The following is a 22,476-nucleotide window of genomic DNA, read 5'->3' on the forward strand; positions in this document are numbered from 1 at the left end:
CAATTTATGAACTTTAGGTGAGGTTTTCGAAACTTCAGTTGGCAACAATACTTCAAGACATGTTAGTGAAACATATATTGTTGATTTTTACACTCGAAAATATTCTACAAATTTAGGGAATAGGTAGGTATTTTGCATTACATTTAACAGTACAAGTTGCATGCATTTCTAAATATATATTTAACTGAAACAAACGTCGATAGTAAAATATATAATAGTAAATCCGTTACAACACAAAACTTGAAATAAGTCGGTGAAAGTCAAACTTGATACCTCTCAATAAACCTATTCCTCAATTTTAAAAAATCTTGTTCACAACTTAATTTTTTCTTTGATATTTAGTGGTGTGAAACTTCAAGTTATTCTATCAACTTGAGGCAGAAATTCAGAAATCAAAATAATGTAGGTAAAGAATACAGAAACGGTCCCAGTAACCTGAAGTTTACGAATGTGTGGTAAAAGATATGTTGATGTAGTGACAGAAAACTCAGTAGTAGTATGTTGTTCTATGGTGTAGTCCACAGAGAGCTCAGTAAGTGCCATTCTGTAGCATGATGTAGGCTGTAGTAATTTTAAGTGAATATGGTGAATGAACGTATGTTGTAGTCTCCGGAGGGTGAATGGTATGATTTAGTTTACGCAGTCCACAGAGAACTCGTTTAGTGGTGTGAGGGCAGTTAACTTGGCATGTTCTACTCTGAGAACACAGAACTTATTGTAATGTAAACTTGTGTAGTATTTAGATAACTGCTGTGCGTAGCCCTTGGGGATAATAGTAGTTAGTGCTGGTGCTGTGTTCCCCAGAGTAGTAGTGTATTTCATTAATAAAATAATTTCATGGGTCTTATAACGTAGGGTATCTGTAACACACAGAAAACAACGACGTTATGGTCTATGTAACGTACTGATCATGCACATCAGTGTATTTTAATGTAGAGCATTGAAAACTGAGGCTTTTTTCACCGGTATTTCATCTGTTTAAGACTAGTGCGTGACTATGAGTTCAACTGAAAATTTGTTTTTGTTTGGTATCGTATATACATAGGAAATTATCATAAAATTATAAAACACTAACATGAATAACTTGTATCAAAACGAGAGAGAGAAAACCCTTGACAGCCGTGGCATTTGAAATTCTTTTAGGTAGTATTAGAGTAAATTAATCTATGTCACCTTTCTTCCTTTTTCTTAGCTATATTTTTGTGAGCTATTATTACCGAGTGAAGGGCGCACATTTACCCGATTCGATTGTATTATTCTACCGACCTAATCTCACATTGAAATTCTTTTAAGCAGGATTGGAGTAAATCTACGAGACCTTGGGCGTGGTCAAATACATCAATGGAAAGAGTTTACCTTCTGAGTCCAAAACTGTAATTAAATCTTTGGTCAAGAGATGACGGAACTATGAACTAAAAGTTTGTACTCGAAAAAACAAAACAGACGGCCATTATATAAACTTGTGCCGCAGCTAAAAAATCGAAGTTAGTGAGTAATAAAGGTTTACGTGTTTTGTGCTTGTATCCAAGAGTGAGGTACGTGAGAAAGTTTGAGGTGCTACCATGCTCTATTGCGATGGTAGTAAAGAAGAGTTAATGATAAACAATTTGTATGCTATTATATTGTAATAAAACTGATAAACGTAATCAAACCATCTTTGTTGGCACTGTGCGAGTTTTCAGTAACAATAGAAATTTAAACGATTAACAACACAAAGCATTGGTCGAAATGTCGCACGCACGCGCGCGCGCACACATCGTAGGTGTTTTTCCTTATATAGACAGACACACGCACACATCGTAGGTGTTTTTCCTTATATAGACACACGCACACATCGTAGGTGTTTTTCCTTATATAGACACACACACATATCGTAGGTGTTTTTCCTCACCTTCTCAATCAGACTGTATTCTTTCTACGACTGCCCTTATTTTTCTTATATAGTGAAACGTTTCATCTCTGAGTACAGAGAAGTACAGGACTACTACTGCTGAATAGTTTTATTCAAGTCCAATATATTTATCAGTTGTTCTTCCATAAAGCATCATTATTTTGTCCTTGGACTAAATACGGATTAGTTATATATTCATTCACATTACGCATCATGTACATTAGAGTGAAGAGAATTGTTAGGTTAAATTACTATGTAAACAAATGAAAGAACTATTAGTAAAGAGCATGTGTTAAAGGCGATAATGTATAATGGTTAAGTGTTTTCTACATCAGTAGCTAATTAACTAACGCAATAGACACCAGGTGGCAGGATTTCCATGTCTCTCTGAAGTTCTGTTTCTAGAATCCTGCGTAATGAACATTAAGTCGGGTGTTTATGTTAGGCAAAAACTCGTCTTGCGCATGATTGATTGAATTTACAGATTAATGCTGTTACTCCGTTCCAAGAAATTCTTAAATAAATTACATGATGCGTGAAAGTAAACAAAAATAATGATAGTGAAAGGACAGTTATCCGTTATCTTTCACTTATATTGCAAATTCGAAATACAGCAAAATATTTAAATAAATGTTTTTTCTGAGCCTAACTTGCTTAATTGTTGTAGATTAGTTTCGAATCGAACAGGATTCATTCACACTTGAGACTTAAAAAAAAACAGCTTTGATATTTCTGGACATTTTAGTCCAGACTTTGGCAAGGAAGTTCAGACGTTCAGAGGAGTGTTAGCTCAGCTACATCCATATTTGGCAGCCATGCCGTTTCGACCTCACACGTGTGCTTTTGCCTCTATACATATGGTGGTAGGTATAGGATGTGGAATGGTTTTTGATATGCAGGCACTTTCAAGTTGCCATCACAGAACTCCTTGAAAAGACGACAAAGCTTTCTTTAGAAATCCTATAAGAAACTCGTAAATGTCAGATAAAAAAAACAACAACAACAAACGTCGCGGTTTGAAATCTAAACCCACGTTATCTTTGACATACTTAAAATTACAAATATATAATGATGCTCATGGAAACCTGAGAAAGGTATAGTTTGTATTTTTGTAAACGTTGTTTCAAAAATAGCCTCAGTTCGACGTTAGGGCCAATATCTTAAACTGGCGCATACTTTTAGAAGGTATAGAACGAATGAATGACGAATATCTGTAGTGTAACATAATCTAATAAACCGCTAGGCCAGTTTGATAGAAGCATCTTTTATGTAAAACAGCGTTAGAAACAATTTAATTAAAAATATTTATGTGGAGAAAGTTGATTTTCCGAAATACATTATCAACGACAATATTTATACTTGGGCAATATTTATATTAAAGTGTTCATGATATTTCCTTTCTTTGTAAATACATTAGACGTGTTATTCAAACCTGATTAAATACAGTAGCATATATATAATGGGATTTTAATGGTTCTCAACTACCTTCTTTTTTACCAGTAGTGCACAGTATATTTTCGTGTAATGGTCTCAGGTTTTAACTTGTAATTATCAAAATGCATTTTTTAATTTAATTATTCCTTTAAAAAGTAGAGGTCACTTGCCGATGTAAGCACTGAGTCAACTAGACAGTCACGGGCGACAGATCTGTATAGACTCTGAAACAACAAAAATTTAGTGGTCGAAAATGATACTGTCTTGGCAGACAGTAACCACGCATCATATTTGTCATCTCCGATTAAACAAATATTGCATGTTAGTTAAGCTGTTTTAACGAATGTATTTGAATATTATTGTTTCATTAACAACTCTACTAAAAGCACGTAGTTTGATTCTCAGTTCTGTCTTACCCATATTATACAGTTAAATAAATATACGTTGGCTGTATTGTTAATTCAGAGCTACTAAACGTTGTAGAACAAGAGATACGTTAGATTGTTATATTTTTTTATTCGGTTGAAATAAAATCAGTACATTTGGAATTTGAACTTTTTTTAGTAACTGGGTGATTTACTGAGTATGGAATTGTGGGGGGCGCACAATTTGAAGATTTGCATGGGTACCAAATACCCTTGCATCGGCCCCGTTAGAAGTTACGAATGTTTGTTTAATTTTCGTCAAATATTAACGTATGGTATTACCAAACAGTGTAACGAGAAAGTTTGAATAAATATTTGGAGTAAAAGTTCAGTAACTTTTTGTCGATCGTTTATCAGCGTTTTTAGAAGGACAAGAAGCATCGTTTTCACTCGTAGCATACATAGACTTGTTTTCAACCCTGAACACGCCAGAGAATATGACTACATTATTCACCTATAGTATTACGTTCACAAAAGCCAAATTTGTCTTAATATTTAGTCATTTGCAATCATGAGACCGACATTCTTAACAGGGAGATGAATGTGCTGGGAACTCGTGTCTAGTTCACAAAACAACTCGAAGTTTTATCCAGATATAGTTCCACGGTAGTTAGTTTTCATATGTCACAATTGATAAGTTTTTGTTAGGGATAGTTTGGCAATTTTTGTTTATTAACTTAATGGTTTTAACCTAATGCAAATTGCTATACATGGGTCGCCGTATCTGAAGGAAAAATTTGTGATTTTATTAAGATTACAAGCTATTATAACTTACGTTAAATATGCTTAGCTTAGCATGCTGGAATCTAATAATGATTTTCGCCAGGAGGCGGAACAGAAGGCAAATGAAAGTATAGAATAAATTTCATTATGTATAAATGCTGATTGTAATACTTTAATAAAATTACATGTAAATTCATCATTATAAGAACTACACATGTAGTGCCGTGAGTGCTAGGGGGCGCCAATTAGATTTATATTTGAATGCATAGGTACGGGTAAACAATAATGCGTTTTGTGTAAAAACTAATTTTGTGTTAGATCTTTGAGGTCGTAGTATTTCCTGAGAACCATTTATGTATGCTACAACATGCACCCCAGATATACATTGTAATGTAATAAGCGTTGCAATATGTTGAGTGACTTGTACATACCTAACACCGTACGGCTGATAAATCGCTTTAAAGCGTCAACAAACTTAGTTTGATTTATAACATAAAGACGTCGATGGTTTTTCTAACTTAGTTCCACTTTCGTGTTTGGAAGAAGGCTGTAGTCAGATAAGCATATCAGTATGTATTTGATATATCTATCGTTGATCAGAGCTTGCAGAGGGTGGATATAGGAGGCAGTTTATCCCAACATTCGTAAAATATGTTCAAGCTGACAAACAGGTTTTTCACGTGTCACTTAAGTGTTGTGGTGGTGTAGTTAATCTGTGCTTTTGGTATGTGACAAGAGCCACCTGGTGATGATAGAGAGGGAAGAAGCTATTTACTTTCTTTAACTCTCAATCATAATACAGCAGGTCATTGACCCTAAATGAAACTGAAGTGTCACTTTAATTTCTATCTTCGACATGATCCAGTTCATCTACTAGCAAGTTTTTGTACATATATGGTCGTGAGACTGAGAAACTCTCCAAGTTAACATATGTACATCAGTAATACTGTAAGTAGTATATTTTCCTTTGAGGATTAGTGTAATTTGTATAGAAAACGTTAATCTTAATTCGCTTGAGACTTTCACGACCTATGAGTATCTATACGTAATTCTAAAATTGTTTCCAACCCACATTGCAACACAGGTATACGAAGCTCATATTGTTATTTGCAAGTCTATTCTAAAATATATATTGTAAAAATTCTGTATCGTCAGTATTCCTTTCGAGTTTTATTTTGATTTGGACCTATCGCTCTGTAATTGCGCATTTTACAAGATTATTGGGTATTCGAAAAAACTTTAGATTTATATATGAAAATATTCTTTTTGAATTTCGCTTAGAGCTACATGAGGGCTATCTACACTAGCTGTCCATAACTTAGTAGTGTAAGACTAGAGGGAAGGCAGTTTGTCATCACTACCCATCTCCAACTCTTGGGGTACTCTTTTAATGACATATAGTGGGATTGACCGTACATTATAACGCTTTCACGGCTGAAAGGGCGAGCATGTTTTGTGTGATTGGGATTCGAACCCGCGAGCCTCAGATTGCGAGTCAAGTTCCTTAACCACCTGGCTTACGGAAACCTTTGTTTCACCAGCTTTTTTTGTTTTTATTTTTTTTTACATCATCTGTGTACGCGTTTTTCAGGTATTGCATAAATATAATAACACTTTAGTGGAAGGTATATTTAACCATGACTTTCTTTAAAGTGAATGGAACTCATGTCAATGACACATTTTCAATTGTGGGATTCAAATGACAAGTCAGAATTTTTTGGTAACCAAATGACCACGTGACTCAGCGGCTAGTCTGAGGACTAGTAACGGTAACGACTTTTTCGCGTAAACAAGCCAGTAAAGAAGTCTTACAACGTTCGTTCTTTGTTTTCGTTTTCGTGTATTTTAAAGGGCTTCATGTTTTCAAAACAACTAATTATTACATGGTTTGAAAAGAGGCTTCTGACGGGAGACGAATGTTATTTACTGATGTGATAACTTCCTCTTGTTGTTGTTGTTGTTGTTTTAACTAGTCCTCCAAACGTTCATCTTTGAATGGAAACATTTAAATGTATAAGCAGTTGTTAAATAGCGTGTTCAGCGTTAACAAGTAAATTTACATTAAAATAATTAGCAGAAGCTAAACTGTTCACGGACTGTGAAAGTATAGGGTGTCGAAAAGTCTGGAACCATGGATGATTTACAGATTTTCTTAGTTTCAGTTATGTGACTGATTATCGCAGTGCCAAGGTATAGAATATCGAGTTAACTCTGATGTTAATTAAAAATTGTTTTGAATTACAAGGACAGCATGTGAAACAGCGTTGAAGTGCCTATGGTTCCAAACTTTTCGGATACACTGTAGTATTAAAGCCGCATTTGTAATATTTTCTTTTAACCTACTTGACATTACTCTCATATATTGTTTTGCTTTTATCATCTTTCTGGGATGGTAACTATTAAGACCTTTATTTGTTCCACAGCTTTCGCGAGTAACTACACAAAGGGTTGTATGCGCATTGTCGTACCTTACTTTCAGTTGATAGATCAGAGGGAAGTTAGCTATTGAGTGACGCCCTCCGTCAACTCTTGGGCTATAATATCCAATCGAATAGTAGTGGTTGACCACTTGTTATATCACACCTGCAGACCAAAGATGAGATGCAAATCGTAAATTAAGTGGGCACCTTAACCGCCAATCCCAGCCTCGCTCTGAGAGATTTGTAACTGCTGCACATATTATGATGCAAATCGTGAATTAGGTGGGGACATTAACCACCAATCCTAGCCTCGCTCCTAGAGATTTGTATCTGATGCACATATTATGCAGCCGTATCATTGAAATGTAAGTTCGAGACTGATAGTATACCACAAGTTCCTTTGATGCTCAAACATCATTTGTTTAATTCGAGGTTTGTTTTTTATTAAGATATAATTCTTTTTGTAAAGTCATGATTAAAGTTTTTGTGTGTGTTATATAATGATAGCATTTCAAGTTCATGAAGTATTAGAACTTTGATAATCATACCTGATGAACGTTATCAAGTCCCATGAGCTGATCTTGTAGATTACACCATGTGAACGTTGGTTTGACTTTTCTAGCAGTAATGTTTGATTTGATGACACCAAAAATTCCCATAACTACCAACCCCCTCTCTCGTCTTGATGTTTTAATTTTTTATTTAGAGAACCTAAACCGTAAAGAAAGAAAGAAAGGAGTAACTGACAGAACAATGTATTATTCATGCAAAAATAATTATTAGACAAAAATATTTATTTTTTGTAGAAATCTTAACTAAGAACTTCATAAAGTATAGAACGTGTTATAAACTGGGAAGCATTCCCACGCAGAATTAGTCTTGTATTTGATGACATACTGATTCGGTAAACATAACATCACTCCTAGAACTTACACAAGTTGTACGTCAACATCAATTAATATTCTGTTGAAAACTAACTTGCGATTTTAAATCAAAGGATATCGTGGCTGGAAAAGGGAATTATTTTGCACTATTGAAGACTTATCAGCCTAATTTAGAAATTTAGTGTAGGTCATGGAGTTTCATACAGGCCACCATGTTTTTGAGTTAGAGTACTGTGCGAAAGTGTTAAGATTAAGTGCAAAATTAGATTTCAGGTTGCATTCAAGGTAAATCACAGCTTGAAACATCACACTTTTATAAATCTTCATATTTAGCACAACAGAAAACTTTGTGGTAGTGCTTGAATTCAACAAGCATTTAATATTTTGTGTCTTTCTTTTGTTTTAATAACTGCAGACAATCTTTCAGGCATTGTTTCAACATATTTAATGAACGTATTCTTTGGGTTTCTACTTCAAACTTTCTAATACGCTCCCATAAAGTTTCTTTTGGAGGTAACATTTGATTTATCCAGTTTTTAATTTATAAAATTGTAGAGCTGCTCAGTTTGGATGCCATTGTATCAGTTGCATAACTTCAGGAGTTTTATTAGCTAAGTAATTTCTGCATAGGTTAGATGAGTGTTTGGGGTCATTTTCTTCTCGGTAGTACAGTCCTTTATCAGCAATACGCAAACCACTGGGTATACCATCACTGATGAATATCCGATTGCACTGTGCTGGTCCATTATTCTATTTTACAAATAACTCCTGTCGCCTTAGCAGAAAAGCATCCATCACACTGCCTCCCCGTATGTTTTATGATAGGTGCTGTGCATTGAGATTAGTATCTTTCATCCTTTTTTTATCGCCGGACGTACAACCTGCGCTCTGAACCAAATATTTTAAACTTGGGATCATTCATCCATAAAACCCTTTTCAATCATCAGCAGTTCAGTTTTTGTAATATTTAGCAAATTTTATCTTTTTAAAATATTTGGAGATAAAAGTAAAGGTTTTGTTTTTTAAAACTGATACATGACCAAATATTCTTTGTCGTTATGTTTTCATATTGTAGATCTGGACAGTTTTTATCGTTTGGTACATGGTTGTTTATCTCGTATTTGAGATCATTTGAAGTCTTCCTTCTGTTCCAAAGGCTGCATAAACAAAGGTACTTAATTAAAGACTTAATACACAGTTTTAAATACTGTTTTTATCAAGGTTTAATTGTGGAGTACTAAAAAATTGATTTCTTCTGGCATATACCGGTATCATATGGTAGATTATTTCTGTATAGTTAATACACTGCGTGGGGTTACCATGACTGTTATTTCAGACACTAAATTTGATCAGTATTATCACTCAAGCAAAACACTTATGACATGCCCTTAGTACAAGTGTATAAGAATTCTAAAAATAAATATTCACACTCTGACTCATTCATTTGTTAACAGAAATCAGTGAAGCGTTAACATGTTGGTGAAATTTACATTTTTATAATGGCATGAAAGAATTAGGGTAGGAGTGGAATTGTTTTTTATCTTTTTATAATGTCTATATGTTGTTGATTATTATTCATATTTCTAGTATAGTCTATGGTGAACTTGTAGTATATTATAAATTTGTTTATTACAAAGGTACTGTCACTGAGTTAAAAGCCCAAACCACAGAACTTAAATTTTCTGTAGAATATATATATTGTAGTTAGACTAATCAATACGAGATGGCAGTGTGATCGGTGAGTAATTATATTTGTTTTGAAATGAGCAGAAAGCTACACAATGAACTATTTGTTCTCTGCCCACCACATGTATCGAAACTTGGTTTTTAGCAGTGCGAGTCCGCAGGCATACCGTTGTGCCATTGGGGGACTATATTTTATTGCAAAATAACTAACTATTCACGTAATATTTTTGTTGAACTTTATCTAAATCATACTGAAATCTAAAAGTAGTGAACTACGAAAACTATACTGGAATTGTTTCAAACAAAATTATTTATGGAAGGTCTTAAACATTTGTTTATTCCAATTATTTTGGATGCAAGTTTTTATAACCCTGCTCCTTGCATATTTTGTTTAAACAAATTAAATGTAGATAAAAAAGGAAACATTTGTGTTTAAGATAAAAAAAAAAAATCAGGCTTACAACAGTCTGGTATTTAGGGCTCAGGACTTGCAATCTAGAGATCGTAGGTTCGAATACCATCACCATACATACTTGCCCTTAAGGCGTGAGTCCATTGTAACGAGACAGTCGATTCTACTTTTTAATAAAGAGTAGTCCAAGAACTGGCGGTCGGTGATATTGATTATTCAATTTCCTTCTAGTCTATTCTTATAAATTAAGGATGGCTAAGATAATTTTATATTAGCTCTTATTAACTCTTGCAGTACAGTTTCTACTGGGAAAGCTGATTTCTCACAGTTCACACCAAGATGTACAAGTTTTTGATTCTTCTATTTTCATTGTATACTATTATTTCAACTTTATAACACAAATACTGTACAAATGTTAATTCTCAATCAAAATAATATACACTCCTTACTACATTACCAGTAATTACCCCACTTCATCAGAGATATGTTTTTCAAAATTTAACAAAACAAACAATCAGTTGCCAACATAATCTACTATGGGTTCAGTTGATATAATTTAGTTTTTAACTATTAACTTTGTTTCCTTATCTCCAGGTACTTGAAGCTGGTGAGTCAACACTTCCAAAGTGGTTAAAATTTGACCAGGCTCAGCACACCTTTCTTGGTGTTCCTACATCTGATGACCAGGGCCAGTATTACATCAGTGTAAAGGCTGTTGGGCCACCAGACATAAATGGTAAGGTACTTTAATTTGTTTTGATGGATAATTTGGCATTTTAGGAATTACAATCTAATTGTATCAAATTCCCTACCATACCTCATTAATGTAACAAAATATTTTTACTAAATTACATAAAAGTCTATATTAAAGACTGTACTGAAGAAGTTTAGCCTTTTCTGAGGAACTTGTATATAATGCAATTTGTATACAGTTTAGCTGATCACAAAAACAAACTTTTGAAGTTGTCAAACTGACATTACATAAATAAGATATTAAATAGCATTTCTCACTGTCAACTTCTGTAATTAAGATAAAGCTGGTAGTGAATGTTTTTGTGAAGTGAAACAAGATATACATCTATGACTTTACCAGATAGATGGTACTAAGATACCAATTATTAAAGTGCCACTAGTCTAAGTTTCTGATTCACAGAATATTAAGAATACAGTTAGGCAGAAGTCTGTCAAGTGGCATCTGTTTATTGCTCTCATGGAAGATATAACAGTTGCTTCACAAGCACATTGCAGGTTTTGAGTTTAATTTTTCTATTTTGAAGAAAAAAATGCCTTGAACACTATTAATGATGCAAAGTGAAAAGGGCAAAAATGAGGTTTTTACTGCAAGTGAAATAAAACAATGTGCACGTTTGTTACGATTTATTTTTAAGACACAAGTTAGTAAGTGTCCAAGTTTCATTTTATGAACATTGAATAAAAATACTTAATAAAGATCTATAAACATGCACCCTCTTATATTTAAGGTGGGGAAAAAGTTACTATACAGTTTTTATTTAGAACATAGATAAATAAAACAAATTGAATAAATTTGTAGAAATTAAACTAAGTGATATATTTTGTATAAATTATACAAAGTGTATAGTAACTTCGTCCTACCCTGTGCATTTGTGGATTGAGATGTTTTAATTTGTGTACACAATTTATTCATAAATATGCATTTTCTTTAACAATTAAATATAAGTCAACATCATTTGATGTGCATCATATTAAATTCAGAGTAAATTGCAATTGAAAAAACAAACTATTCTGAATAACAGATTTATGGTTCTTTTCAATTGTAAAACAAAGTTGAATTTTTGTTTTTTTGTATAGTAAAAACATTCAAACCATCACTTAAACGAAAAACAGTGTTTGTCATAGATAACGTGTGTGTGTGTGTGTGTGTGTGTGATGCAATTCCAAGATTTTCTATCAAAGGAATGCTATCCTTGATGACAAAAGCCCACTTGAAATAAAAAATGCATCTCAAAATGGCTAGTATGGGTATTAACACTTTTATTGATATGCATAGAGCAATGTTTTGAACTTCCAAGTTAAACTGAAGACAACTTAGGAAGGCCAAAACATTTTCTGCTTATCAGTAAAGGTGTTAATACCAATCCCAGCCATTCTGAGATGTAAAGGAATGCTATCTTTTGATAAATGAAAAAAAATTTCCATGGAATTTTGAAATTAGGTTGCTAATAATGAGTTATGTAACCATTCACATTTTGTAAGAAGTTGTAAAAAACTTGTAATTATACAGAAGCTAGGTATATATAATTTTGATTGATAAAAATGCCACACACATGCACACAATTTTCTCCATGCTTTAATAACATTAAAAAGCCTGAAATTGTTATCTTCAGCTTTTTATTAATGAAAGAATTAAAATAAATTGTTAGATCAAAGAAATGTAATATGTATGCATTATTCATTTTATCATGCTCAAGTTTTGGATTCAGTAAGTTGGATTCAAGTTTAACATTTACAACTATGTGTGTAAATTTGAAATTAGGGAACATTACTCTATATAATTTGGATGTTAAATAAGGCATCTAACTTGGTTTTTAAGTATTTATCTAACATGATCCTTATATCAATCATTGCTTCCACATCATTATTCTTGTTACCAGAGTATTTACTGTCCCATTTGTGTTAGCATGAATCTTTCAAAAACTCCTTACTTTTCTACTTATTATATTATTTTTCTAGAAACCTGCTTAGAGTAAGTAGGAAAGTATAGTGAAAAATGTTTGGATTTTGCATTATTTTCCTGTGATAGAAGATACAATATGACAAGTAGTATATATATCTAATTTGTAGTTCTTGTATCTTTAGGATACCCTTCTGTTGGGAAGGATATATTCTCCATTGAAGTAGTACCAGAGTTGCCTCACTTCTCATCAGTTCACCTTGGTTCAGAATTTTTCCACTGTCCCAAGGGTGAGTCCATCACTGTCGCATCTGTCTTTGTTGATTCCAACTTCAGTGACCTAACTTCTACACAACGTGTAGATGTTGTTTCTAAACTTGCTTCAATTACTGGAATATTGGGTGATATTATAAAAATCTCTCCTCTTACCACAGAATGGAAGGTTTTTGATGAATCAGCCTTGTTGGTAGGACAAGGAACAGTCAAAAATAGACAAAAAGCAGGAGTAGCCTTTCAATGGCAGGTTGGATGTTTTGGTATTATTAGCCCATCCCATAAGAGCAAAATTTCAGAGTTAGAATTGTTAGCTGCAAATGGATCCCTAGGAACTCTGCTAGGTTATTCAATTATTGGTTGGAATGTAGTTAACCAGCAGCCACTTGAGATCCACCGGGAGAGAAGGGAAGTGAATCTGAGAGGAACTCCTGTCCCAGAAGTACCTCTTCCTACCAAATGGCCAACGTTCTCAGAAATAGATAGCCCAGAGGACCCTTCAGAGGAAACAGAAGTTCCAGAATCACGAGTAATTCCTACAATGGCATCTCCAACTTTTGTGTTACCATCACATCGACATAGACACCACCATGGAGAAGACTTTAGTGAGGCAGGACAAAGAAATTATAGAAGTGGTGGTCAGATGTCACCATCTTTAACACATTACTATCATCATTTGCCCACAACTAGATTGTACTCTCCCATGATGACACCTGTTTTTCAACCAGAAAGACCAACTATTTATTTCTCTCCATCTGTCGCAGAAGAGTTGCAACCAAGCAGAAGCCAACTAGAAGAAATGACTCCTATAGATACTCTTCTCTCATCTCCAGTAATGTCAGATACAGAACTCTCAATGCCAACAGAAACAATTGTTCTTTCTCCAGTAGCTGAATCATCTTTCATCCAACCCACTAAAACGTACATACCAGAAAAGCCAACTAAAAAGCCAATTATACCAGTTAACTACAAACCAACAGTTCAAAATCACATTAAAAAGTTGCAGCTGTATACTGGTCAAGTATGGAGTTGGAAGATACCTGAAGACACTTTCTCAGATTATGAAGATGGTAGCACTAGGAACCTAAAGTTAATGTTCATGACAGTAAAAAGAATGGAAGTTTCACCATCACTGTGGATCCAGTTTGATCCTGAAAGACAGAAACTGTATGCCCTCCCCCTTGCACAAAACATTGGCAAGCATGATTTTATTTTGGAAGCCATGGACAGCCATGGGATGTCAACATTTGACCAATTTCAGATTCAAGTGTTGGAAGATCCATCACAATTAGGTCTCCATCATGAATTTACAATGGTTCTAAAATATGAGAAATGGAGGTATATTATTAACATTGACTGGGAAATAGAAGTAGTTAACAAACTTGCAAAAGTGTTTGGTGATGAAGATACTACTCATATTTCTGTCCAGTCAGTAACCCAAGAGCCTCCATCTCTGACTTGGACAAACTTCTCACTTCCAAATTACCCTTGTCCACAGGAAGGTATTGATATATTAATGAGGAAGCTTGTTGCTAATGATAGAGATCGTCCATCAAAGCTTCTGAGGAAAACAATGAAGCCAGAATTCAACATACAGAAGGTGGATGTCAACTTTCATGGAATATGTGACCTACCACCAAGTCCCACAGACACCAATTTTTCACCAAGATTACAAAACCCAGTTGACACTGTTAAAATCAAAGTGGGAGAAATACTTGAGTTTACAATTCCAGAAAATACTTTTTATGATATTGAGGATGGCAACACTACTAATCTCCAACTGTCACTTTTAACATCTGACAACAAAGAGCTTGCAAAATCATCCTGGATTCAATTTAATCCAGATTCACAGGAAATATTTGGTCTTCCTTTTGAAGAAAACATTGGAAGTCATGAGTATCAGCTTATTGCACTTGATAAAGAAGGAAAAGAAGTCAGCGATGTTTTTGTTGTTACTGTAGAATCAATAGCCCACAAAGAAAACAGTGTAGAATTTAATATACATATTGATACAGACTTTGAGGAGATAAACCAAGATACAAGTAAAAAGATACTTATTGCCCATAAACTTGCAAATGTTTTTGGAGATCCTAATCCTCAATACTTAAAAGTATTATCTATTACCAATGGCTCAGTTGTATACAAATGGACTAACAATACTCTTCCATCAGATCCCTGCCCAGAAGACATGATAAGTGAACTTATTAGTCACATACTTGTGTTAAACAAAACAGTATCAGAAAGATTTATTCAGAAAATGGGCCCAGAGTTCATAATTGATCAGGTTAATGTTGATCCACAAGGTGCATGTATAGGTGTTTTTACTCCTATCTCTACCTCTGTGAGACCTCAACAACCCCTAGATGAGCCAGCAGTTACAGATGATGATATTTATATTACTACTGTCATTCCTGCTGTTGTTATAGTAATCATGCTTATTATTGCAGCTATGGTTGCTTGCTTTTTGTACCGTCGAAGACGAAAAGGAAAAATGAAAATGGAGGATAGTAGCTCTTTTATGAACAAAGGTGTACCCATTATTTTTGCAGATGAACTTGATGATAAACCAAAACCTGCCAAATCACCTTCCATAATGAAAGAAGAGAAGCCACCTCTGTCCAGTCCAGAGAATGGGAAGGCTGCAGAGGAAGCTGCTCAACACATTCCTCTTCTTCCTAAAAACTCAGAAGCTAGTCCTGATTCAAGCTCTTCCCCACTGTATCACCCACCACCTCCCTTTACCACAAACAGAGACAGTAAAAATACCCGACCAAAGACAGCACCAACATACAGGCAGCCTCCACCTTATGTTCCTCCTTAATGCTTACTTAAACCATTGTGCTTTTCTCCTAACTTTTGACAATACTGAACTATAGCATTGGTTGGAAGTGCCAGATCTTATGTTTTGTTTTTACAGTGACGCATCTGTTTCTGTGTCAGTTTCTCATTATTTTGTTCAGCTTGTTTCTAGTATTCACAGAACTTTTATAATATTCTTTTGATGTTGAGTTCACAGACAATAAAATATCTAATTTTTCTATTGCTTCTATTTGATGTAGAAGAAGAATGATCTAGTGTCAGATATATGCTGAGGAAAGGTATTAATAATCAAGTAATGGATGCATTACAACTACTAAAACATTTTGCAAGGAGAAAATAAAGGGAGAAAAATTATCTTAGGTCATGCAGCATGGGAAAAAGTGAACTTTGACAATGGGTGTATAGACAGCTTTATCTCCTTGTTTAAAATCCAAATTAGTTGTATTATCAGTGAAAAATATTGTTACTTTCATTACTGTTTTACTGTCAAAGTAGTATTGCTTTCATTGTGTTGTTAAAGTGTTATTCAGTGCCATTTGTACTTTCTATTTGTCAGAGAATTTGAAAATATGAAAAAATTTAAATTGTCCAGAAAACAAGTCACCTTTTGATACTATTTTTGTATTTTTAACATACTGCATAGTATCTTTAAATCTTGTATCTTAGAAGCATCTTTGTCACAGACTGATAAATAACTATTATAGATAGTCTTCTGTCTAAAATACTAAAGTTATTTTAAATGGTACTGGTAGTGTTTACTAGATTATGGAGCTTATCCTTATGTATTTTATAAATGTTAAACAAATGTTTAACAATAGTGTAAGGTCTTGTTCATATGATTAATCAAAGTTTGTGTGTGTGTGTGCACATATTTCATAATGTTTTCATGCTGAAACTTACAATATGATTAGTAGTATTTGCAAAGTTATATACTAATAAATAATATTTAAAGTTAAATATGTTCTGTATGTCAGTAACAACTTAGCTTCATTTGGTTTTTGTAGAATAACTAAATCTTGAAATTTTTCTCTAAGTGAAATTTACAAACTGGTTTGGGATTCTACTTATTTATTGAAGTTTTTGGTAGGACTATTCTGAAATCTTCATTAGACTTTCAGTTCAACAACAGGAGTATTTCTATGAACTGATATTTCTAATAATTCTTAAGTTTGCTAGCAATTTTTAGTAATTTAAGTCTCAAGCAGGTTAAAGATAACTGAGCAATTGTTACATGTGATCAGTAATTTTAATTTATACCTACTGCCAAATTTTCTTAGTTGTAAAGTTAATTTCAAGCTTTGAAGTGTAGTTTGATATATGAATCAAAAATACTTAAGTAGAAAAACTATATTAAAATTCAAGTTTTTATTTGCTTCAAATCAAGATCAGTTTTTTTTCCAGTAAGTAAGCTACTTGAATTTTATAATACCAAAACTTGCTGATAGAATATTGTTACACTAATAAAGTAAATTGTATAAAATGTAAAATAAAATTGGCCTTTAACTTAGTCATGAGCCAAAAATATCAGAAAACAAATATTTTAATACATTAAATGTGCAAGATATTTGACAGTACAAAATTATTTTGAGATACTTTAAGTTCCCAGGAAGATTACTTATTCTGGAATTAGTAAGTAAAGCAAGTAAAGTTAACCATTCTTGTCAGCATGATTCTAAAGGAATCAACCTCAAATATGCATTTAAAATTAACTCAACTGACTTGGAAGCACAATATAAATTTGATGTTAATAGTTTTACTTCATAAGTAATCTGTCCTTGCTTCCAGTTAATCGGCAACTACCAACGAGCATACACGTTAGGTTAAGTTAGTTTTTTAATGCTGATTATGCTATATCTGAAGTAAGAGAAACTTGTATGTACATGTAAAAAGGCATTTTCATAACATTTTGTTTAGAAAAGTTTTACAGTGTCACATATTGAAACAATGGGGAAGTAAGTCTTGAAGGTGTACTATAGACTAAACTTTAACACTATTCAAGGTATAATACATAAGTTATATATTTAATATTCATAGTAAAAAGTTACACTTGTAAAGTTAATTACCACTTCACAGGTTCCTGTGCCTTTGATTTATGATTAATTCTTATGTGTTTTTTTTTTATGGCCACTACTAACATGTAATTTTTATCAGTCACATTAGCAGGGCTGATCTAGAGAGAACAATGTGATTTGAATCTTCTCTGGTTTGGCAGTTATTGATGAGATGTTTACCATACAAAAATAAAATTCATTTCTTAGTTTAAATCCATAAACTTTATTTTTTTTTAATTTTTACATTGTTTGAGTAAGGTATTTGACTTGTTTTGAACCTTCTGCACATTTATTACTGGCAGCTGTTGAGAGTTAAATATAATTATAATGATTCAGAGTTTACCAAATAACAAGGCTGTTCTTTTACATTTTGTTACATGATTAGTTACCCATTGGACCTTGTGTTTCCCACAAAAAAGAAGGAAAATTAATATGTAGATCTCTTACATGTGTACATTTTTTATCTACAACCAAAGGAATAAACACTTAGCAGCTTCCCATGTGGGAAAAAAAAAATCTGAACCAGTGTTTGTTTCCATAAAGTTATTTTAACAGAGATCTTGTTCTTATAAGGATTTTTTGTGTTCAGGAAAAATAAATCCTCCAAAATTATCCAAAGTTGTATTTGCAAGTCAGTTCTACTCCTTTCAAGGTGGTCACATGGTAATTGTTAAATCAACCACTACAAATCATTTGCATACTAGAGTAGTTCTTAAATTAAAACTTTATGTTTTTGGATATTGTAAGTCTCACCACAATAGAGCAGGGTGTGCAAGGTAAACCAAACTTTCGGTTCCACTCTGTATAAGCCTGACACATAACTTTGTCTTATGTGGGTAATGAAAAAGGACCTTGATTTCACTGCCAAATGATACATTTTCTAAGTCAGCTTCAAGGATATTTTTAACATCCACTATAATAATGCTTCACCAAATGTATATGTATATAGTTCTACCCACAGAGCTTAAATATCTTAAGATTAAATTGTTGGAGCATTCATAATAAATAGACGATCTTCCTCTTTCTTAATCCATCTTACTAATTTGTTCATTGTGTTAACTGCTGTAAACTTGGTCACCATAGGTTCAAAAGCAGCATACAGTTCAAACCCAGCCATGTGCTGAAAGAGATTTAATATAATGAAATTACATGTACAAGCAAAAACCCCAACAGCTACTCTGTTCATTTCCTAAATGAACCAGCAGGGATTGGTGATATTTCAAATATTAAAACACCTTAAGTTATTTTCCAAGGTTTTAAATCTTCCTTCTTAAAAAATTAAATTACATAATATACCCAGACAAAAATAGAGAACACACTAAAGATGGAATCCAACATTCACAATAAAGAATGAGACTACAATGAAATTAAAGTTTTTGTAGCTGTATATAGATATGAAAATCAATGAGATAAAGTACTCAAATGCTATCTTAACATGGTTGGAGATGAAATATTGCATCAGGATAAGTCTTACAGTAAAATTAATAGCCTCAGCTCTACTTTTACTCTTCGATCAGATGGTAACAAGAAACACATGAAGTTTCTGAATTTAATCACTGACTGATGAGCTGTCCCATGAGCATATTTGTTTGATATTCAATTCGAGGATAGGAAAGCAATTTCCTGCAATACACAGGCATCATAAATTGGTTTCTTTGGATGTACATTTAGGTAATTTACAACTGCTCCAAGTGTTCGCATGTACACTGTTATAACAATGACATGAATTGTACACTAGCAAATGTTTTCTGAAATTGCTACAACCCAGAATGATGAGGAAATGGACTAATTCTTGTATAGTACACATCCTTCTATTTCACCTTAATCTTACTAATAAACTGTAGCAACCTTTTGCTTGAATTTGGAGTTGGGGGGGGAGCTTAATACAATTAATGCATGTCACAGTACTCAGGTAACTGAAATGAAATTCTGCCATTCATTATTAACCTACACCAACATTGACTGCAAAAGTGCTACATTTCATATCCCTGAAAAAGCAAGTTGTTGGGGCACTTTTCCCTCACTAAAATATCAGTACGAGAGCATTGTGTCCTTCCATATATCTTATATTGCTCACAAGCTTGACTCCAATAAATATCCTTATCTAACTTTATGGTTTGTATTTTTTCTATAAGTGGTTTGAAGAAACATATATAACATCACCAAAAATGCACAATACAGTGTCCAAGTTTTGTACAGTTGTCACCTTTATCACATAGCTCGAGAGACATAGTCCAGAGAACTGATAGATCCATTCCCCACATAGTTTTTGCTTTGCAGTACATAGTATTATCTGCCCCCTACTTTACAGGTATGGTGTATCATCCTTATATGCACACAGGTTACTCTTTAATTTACACAGAAATTAGAGGTTGAATGGTCAACAATGTGCTTTAACAAATTAAAATAAGTCAAGAATAAACTTAGAAATACTTAGTTCTATAATTCAAGTGAAAGTAAAGAGGATGTGTTAAACAATCTACACCTGCTGTATCCAGTCCTCATGTGACCCTTTAAAATGCTATTTATATTAGCAAGTTGCTTTAATAACATTTGTGCCACAGTGATTTTCATCAGCTTTATTTCCCTCCACATCAGAGTTAGAGTAAACCGTTTTCAACTATGACTGTCTTGAATTTGGAGTCATAGATAAAATATATATATATATATATATATATACACTAATATAACATACCACAAAATATAAAGAACTCACCCAACTTAACATGATTTCTTTCTGACCCACATAGAACAGGATCTTAAGAGGTCTTGCAGAATTGTACATGCGATGATGTAGATACTGGTACAGTCCAAAAGATTAGTTTGATCTTTGCTACTCACATATGGAGCTTCTAAGCGAGGCTCAGTAAACTGGGCAGCAGACTTTGACTTGTAAATAAAGTGACGAAGATCAGGCAGTCCTACTTCACTTACAGCATAACCCTCAGACTCTAAAGATGCATTTATGGCTTCTAAACAGTTATAACGATGTAGTCTCTATAAAATGTAACAAGAAAATGCATAGTTCTTCTGAATGCATAAATGTTATGAAAAACAAGATCTAGGAGCAGTCTATACAAGGAGAAAAATAGAACCATTTGAAAATGTACCTTATATTTGAAATAAAGTTTTTATTAAAAAAGATATGCTGTTCATGTAAATATTTCTCATACCACTGATAATTTTGTAATTTACTGTTATATAGTCTTGACAATTATAGGATTTTTCTTCTCTAAAAAAACTTTTGTCTACATGTTTAATAATACCTCAATGAAACAGTTAGACAAGAAAAGAATGTCTCTATAATAAACATAACTTATACAATACTCTGGCAAAGAGAAAGTCAAAGAACTTTAAAAACACTGTAATATATAGCTATGGTCTTAGGATTAAAGCATATATTCAAGACAAGCTGAAACACCTGTCAACTGATGGGGAACATTTAAACTTTAACAACAATTATATATTTTGAACATAAAGTTTATTTCAACATTTTAAAACTAAGCTTCTTCATAAATAACATTTGCAACTTGTTGTTCTTCTACCAACAAATAAAATAGTTTGAGTTGATACCCCACTTGAACTTCCTACATTTCACTAACCATGAGAAAAGGATGGTTTTTGATAAACAATCCAACAACTTTCATGCTCTGACAAAGAATCCCTTTAGAATGTTCAACATAGCCTGAGAGTAATTAAACAACAGCCTTATGTTCAATTTTGACTACCTTAGGTCATAATGTTTACATACAAAGTTTGGTTAAAATTAGCACACTAGGCTCAGGGTGCAAACAAACTCATCCTTCAACATATAGATTATCCTGGTTACTTTTACATTTAGTCCAGTGACAAATGTCTCGAAACTACTTATGAACTGAAAGAGGCAACAGGCACTAGGGGATGCATAAACACCAAACTAGGTTCATTTTTTTAGAATAATAAAAGGGTTTTTCAAGTAAATGCATACCTAGTGAAAGCTCTTTTTGTATAACCAGTTGGATCTATAACAAAGATCTTGATGCTTCAAACATGACTACCCAATGTTTTCAGTGGTAGTTGGTATTTTAAGATTTCCTACTTGGCAAATCACTAATGTTGAGATAACTAGGAAGAGGGCATTTTATTACTATTTAAATAAACAATTAGTCCATTCATCTTGTATAAATCAAAATGTCTTACTATCACTAGTAATGATATTATTCAAAATGCAAGGAGCCAGTTAGCCAATTTATTTACACATATTTGAAAATGATGAACCTAAAAACAATAAATAATGATTTGATTCATCAGATTATTTTGCCATTACAAACAATTCTCAATTTCTATGTCCTCAAAATGTCCCACTTAATGCCTTAAGAGCTCCAACTATCAACCTTCCTATGAAATCATAAAATATTGCTCAAACCACTTTACATAATCAAGTCACATCTAAACTTTCTTTAGAGCTGTTTCCAAATTTGTGTTTCATTAATAAATGATGAAATAGTTTCCTATGATATCATAAAACAAACATGGCAATCAAAATGTTCAAAAAACTAAGACAAGGATAATATGTTCTCAAGCAGTGACTGTAAATTTAAAGACAGTCTTTGCAATGGGAAGAATTTTTTTTTAAACAATCAATAATAGCATCGTTTACCATTTTCTTTCATGAATTATGCTATAAAGAGGTCCTGGTGTGGCTAGGGTGCTTGACTTGATTCACAATATGAGAGCTGTGTGTTCGATTCCCCATCACACCAAAGATGCTCACCTCTTTCAGCCATAGGAAGATTTTAATTCAATGGTCAATCCCACTGTCTAT

The 22,476-nt window shown here is 33.2% G+C and overlaps 2 protein-coding genes across 5 annotated transcripts in view; one reads left to right on the top strand and one right to left on the bottom strand.

Annotated features, from left to right (window-relative positions):
• Positions 1-18,284, top strand: part of LOC143236784 (dystroglycan 1-like) — a 112,447-nt gene extending 94,163 nt beyond the window's left edge. For all 4 annotated transcript variants that reach the window (XM_076475339.1, XM_076475340.1, XM_076475338.1 and 1 more), the window contains exons 3-4: positions 10,470-10,611; positions 12,714-18,284. In XM_076475339.1, the coding sequence (XP_076331454.1) occupies positions 10,470-10,611; positions 12,714-15,622 (3,051 nt within the window). In that variant the 3' untranslated portion in view covers positions 15,623-18,284. The remainder of the gene's footprint in view (positions 1-10,469; positions 10,612-12,713) is intronic.
• The window catches only part of Mon1 (vacuolar fusion protein MON1 homolog), a 35,222-nt gene continuing 30,617 nt past the window's right edge, over positions 17,872-22,476 (bottom strand). The window contains 3 exon segments of the mRNA XM_076475342.1: positions 17,872-18,792; positions 20,389-20,486; positions 20,489-20,669. Coding sequence (XP_076331457.1) covers positions 18,652-18,792; positions 20,389-20,486; positions 20,489-20,669 — 420 coding nt within the window. The 3' untranslated portion in view covers positions 17,872-18,651.

This window comes from Tachypleus tridentatus, chromosome 13 (genome assembly GCF_004210375.1).
Source record: "Tachypleus tridentatus isolate NWPU-2018 chromosome 13, ASM421037v1, whole genome shotgun sequence".
NCBI classification, from domain to species: domain Eukaryota; kingdom Metazoa; phylum Arthropoda; class Merostomata; order Xiphosura; family Limulidae; genus Tachypleus; species Tachypleus tridentatus.